General features: G+C 37.9%; 1 protein-coding gene across 1 annotated transcript in view; it reads left to right on the top strand.

Annotated features, from left to right (window-relative positions):
* The window catches only part of alpl (alkaline phosphatase, biomineralization associated), a 10,457-nt gene that overhangs the window by 4,868 nt on the left and 1,161 nt on the right, over positions 1 to 4,428 (top strand). The window contains exons 4-7 of the mRNA XM_037678574.1: positions 267 to 442; positions 983 to 1,123; positions 1,252 to 1,321; positions 1,443 to 1,577. Coding sequence (XP_037534502.1) covers positions 267 to 442; positions 983 to 1,123; positions 1,252 to 1,321; positions 1,443 to 1,577 — 522 coding nt within the window. The remainder of the gene's footprint in view (positions 1 to 266; positions 443 to 982; positions 1,124 to 1,251; positions 1,322 to 1,442; positions 1,578 to 4,428) is intronic.

The raw sequence follows: 4,428 nt of genomic DNA, 5'->3' as shown, positions 1-4,428 counted from the left end.
ACACAAGTCCATTGTCTGAGGCCATGAGAATATCATTAGTGACTTTTACTAGTGCTGTTTCTGTGCTATGATGAGCTCTAAACCCTGACTGAAACGTTTCAAACAGATTATTTCATTATTATTTAGTTTGGGCATCTGATTTAGCATGAATTCTGAATACAGAAGTTATAAGGTTTTGTTAAAATGTTAACTAACCACTGCCCATCTGTACTTCAAACCAAAACTTTAACTCTAATTCAACAGCTGCTTTTGTGTACTTACTGCAGGAAAGTCCGTGGGAATCGTGACAACAACACGGGTCACTCATGCAACTCCAAGCGCTGCTTACGCACACTCGGTGAACAGAGACTGGTACTCTGACAATGACATGCCAGCTGAAGCCCTGCTGGAAGGATGCAAAGATCTCGCCAGACAGTTGATTGAAAATATTCCCAACATTGATGTGAGTCGTGCTTTGAGAATGGATTTGTCTTTGTAACTTTTCAAACAATATCTAAAGATTTTCTTTATCCTACTATGCAACATGATGCTTCACTGTTTCATCTCAGTGTCACTGCGGTTTATAATCATTGGGATTTTGGAAATTATATGTTCATTGTTGTGATCCAGACTGAAATTGTTCTATAAACTTCTGATGGATGATTCTGATGATTTGCAAGATAATCAAACCAAATGACTTGGGGGACCAAACTTTGAACACTCAAACTAAACTTTGATGGTGAATGTTTTGTTTTCAACACCACCACCAAGTTATATTATTAAAAACTGATTAACTGACGGAACAAATTCCATTTTTATTTTAGATAATAAAAAGCTAAATAAAATGTCTGCTTTAGCTTTTTAAAATTAGAAAGTTTTTGAAAGGTTTGTCAGTTTTTACAAAGCTGACACTTTTCCTTTCATTCACAGGACATGTTTGAATATGTCCTTTATTGTTTGAAGCAGCAGTTCTTAATAAGTTTTCCACTTTGTGTCTTTGCAGATTATTATGGGTGGAGGAAGAAAATTTATGACCCCTAAAAATATGCCAGACATAGAATATCCTACTCAAACGAAACACAACGGCACACGGAAAGATGGACGAAACCTGGTGCAGGAGTGGATAGACAGGACAAAAGATAAGGTACATTTTCTATTTCCTCGTTTTTCTCCTTTTACTTTCCTGCTTCCTTTTTATCAACCTGATTACACTTTTAATATTTTCAATTTCAACGTGACCTGGATGTAACAAGCCTTTTTTTTCCTCTCCAGAAAGGTTTTTATGTATGGAACAAGAAGCAGCTGCTTTCTCTGAACCCAAACAATGTGGATTATTTACTAGGTAGGCCTCAGCGTCACTTTAAAGCTGTCATTTAATTGTGAATGAAACGTTTCTAAGTCTGTCAGTGATTATTTCCTGTTGTATGCTGTTTCTCTATGCACTGCTGATGCTGTTATTCCAGGGCTTTTTGAACCGTCGGACATGAGTTATGACCTGGAGAGGAACACTGACTCCGAGCCCTCCTTGACAGAAATGGTAGATGTAGCCATAAAGGTCCTGAGGAAGAACCAGAATGGATTTTACCTGCTTGTAGAGGGTAAGTTTGCTGTTCTTCATTGCAGAGCAAAAACGGGAATTGGAAATCATCTCCATCTGTTTGTTTGTCAGCCCACCTGTGTGTCTGTTGAGCAGGACAGCTTGAAATATAAGGGAGGTATCAACTTTGATGTAGCTGCGTCTAGGTGTAGGAAAGATCATTATCAAAAATTGTGTTGACACGTTAATACCCAAAATGGCCTCCACTGTAAACCAGTGACTCGCATCATTTGAGGAAACCATGCGCTCTAGTTTTTAGATCGCTTAAAAGTGTAGTTTCCTCAAATAACTGCGTGGCCGAAGATTAATCTATGATGGTAAGGCCACCATTGGCCACCCCCTGGCTCCGCCACTGAGCCTGGTGGTGGATAAAATTGCTCCCTCTGCTTGCCAGGATCCATCACTCTGCATTGCCTCTCATCAGAAAAAACTAATAAATTAAACTACCTCTCTTCTTATAAACAGTGTAACTCTTATCCATTTGAAAATGTAGCAGCAAAAACACTGATTCACTTTAATTCTCTGTTCAGTTCATGTCCAGAAATGCACTCATCTCAAAAACGACAAACATTCACTATTCAAACCTCTCAGTGATGGGGATATCATCGTACCGCTTATTTCTTCAGTAACTGAGCTTTGTTAACCACTAAACATTATATCCGTCTGTCTGTCTCTAGGTATATCTATCTATCGTGAAAAAGTTACATTTTTTTGTCATTTTCATAAAGTGAAACTCGTATTATATAGATTCATGAAACATAATGTGAAATATTTCAAGCTTTTAGTTCTTGTAATTTTGATGGTTAGGGTATTACAAATAATGAAAAACAATATTCATTGTATCAGAAAATTAGACTTTCTCACAATATTCTAATTCTTTTGAGATGCACCTGTATTTACATTTTATCTCGCCTGACAATTCATGTTGCTGTGTCAATAAGATGCATTGTTTGTGCTGCAGTACCAGTAGGACCTTTCATTTTTCACAATCCATACATAAGAAGAGGATTTCTCTTTGACCTACTCTTTAGTACTGTTGTTTTATTGTCTCTTTTTCCCAACCTACTGCATTTGCATTCCTTTCCAAGAGATATAGTTTGTTATTGTGGCTTAACGTAGTAAAAATTACACCTGCTCAGAAAATATCAAAGTTTAATATAAATGTATAAAAATATATTCCAGTTTGCCTTGTGCCAAAACACTTAAATCTTTACCAAAGCTGAACAAAAGGTCAGTATTAGTCCGTTGTTTTCATAGTTTTTTGCCGCTCTTCCATCATTGAGTTTCTTGAATAAAAAAAAAAACTACATAATTTTCACGTAACTTAAATATCCAACATATTAGGACTTCTGTGCATTTATCAGCTGTGTTTAAATACAAGTTTTATTAAGAGTTCTGCTTTACATGTTTGCACTGTGGTCATGGAGACCCAACGGCAATTTGGTATTTGGAAAATGGGAGCAATAGTTGGTAGAAACAGCAGGGTTTGCCTGTGAACAGTGAGACCGACCTTTAGTCAGATGACTTGGTATTGTCTGACATGAACAGCAGGACAGGTGTATTATGTTCTCATCTAAACAAATTCTACCCAGGTCTAATGAAAACCATAAACCGCTGAGGTTGTTTTAATTGGACCGTGTGACAGAAAACACAACCAGTTTATCAGTTTGCATCACAGCACACTAAACCATTTGTATTCATTCAAACTAAGGATCTGTGTGAAACAAGTTTTCCCAACACAATTAAATCAATTTAAAAGGATTTGTTTCATGTCTACCTCAACCACTCAAAAAATGAGCACAACATTGCTTATAACTGTCATTTTCAGCATAATAAAGGTATCGTTCCTACCAGATTTCATTTCCAGAAACATGGTATGATGACAAATGAATGAAACAACCAATGATAAAGGTAATAAACAGCATTTCTTTAGGACGCAAACCTCTCAGAGGCATTGCAGCTGGAACAGAGACAAAAAAAAAAAGATCTTCTGAAGAAGAACCCTCTTCATTTATGACTTCTGGGAAATCAAGTGGGATGCTCTTTCCTCTAGGGAGTTTTCCACCGAGTCCGCTTGACATAACCTCGTATATTTCAGCAGTACTGACAGCACTCGCATCACGGTCTCCAGGCTTAACAAGACGTTGCTTCATTGACATTTGCTTCTGTCTGCTCTTCAAAGTGCCATGAAATTGATCCCCAACATTTTCACTGAAAGATTTATTGTGTCTGAGGTAGTTTTTATGGGTGATGACATGAGCAGAAGCTTTGCAAGTTTTCCCACAATGCACACACCCCTTTAACTGTACTCGACATGAGTGCCTGCAACTTCAACAATGAAATATCCTGCAACACCTGTTGCTGCTGCTCCTTGTGAAATTATTGTGGAGTTGTGCAGCTTCTCAGAGACCATGTTCCCAGCCATCCCTTTCTTTTTTTAATCCAGGCCAAAAGCAGCTTTTCCACCTCATCAATAACTTGTGATTGACATCTGCTACCCATAGTCCCTGCACTGGCCAGGTCAATTTGATTAGCTTTTAATTGTTTGTGTCAACCAACTCTGTCTGATAGAGAAATATTTCATGAACCACTAGGTCAGGAGTGCCCAATTCTGGTTCCCTGGGACCGCTAGCCTGCACATGTAACCTGTTTCACTGTTCCAACACGCATGATTCAATGGTTGAATTACCTTTTTATGTTCAGCCGAAGCCCGTTAGTCACAGATTTATTCAAATCAGGTGGAGCAAAGAAATATGTAATACCTATCTGCACTACATGGATATTAATGAAACTTTCTGCAAGTCAGCGCACAGCTGCAGATTTTTGGAGTTAATCCAAGTTAAGATTTTCGC

The sequence above is a fragment of the Nematolebias whitei genome, chromosome 7 (genome assembly GCF_014905685.2).
Source record: "Nematolebias whitei isolate Nwh7 chromosome 7, NemWhi1, whole genome shotgun sequence".
Taxonomy (NCBI): domain Eukaryota; kingdom Metazoa; phylum Chordata; class Actinopteri; order Cyprinodontiformes; family Rivulidae; genus Nematolebias; species Nematolebias whitei.
Note: the sequence above shows the minus strand (reverse complement) of the source record. Positions and strands in the feature narration are given on the sequence as shown.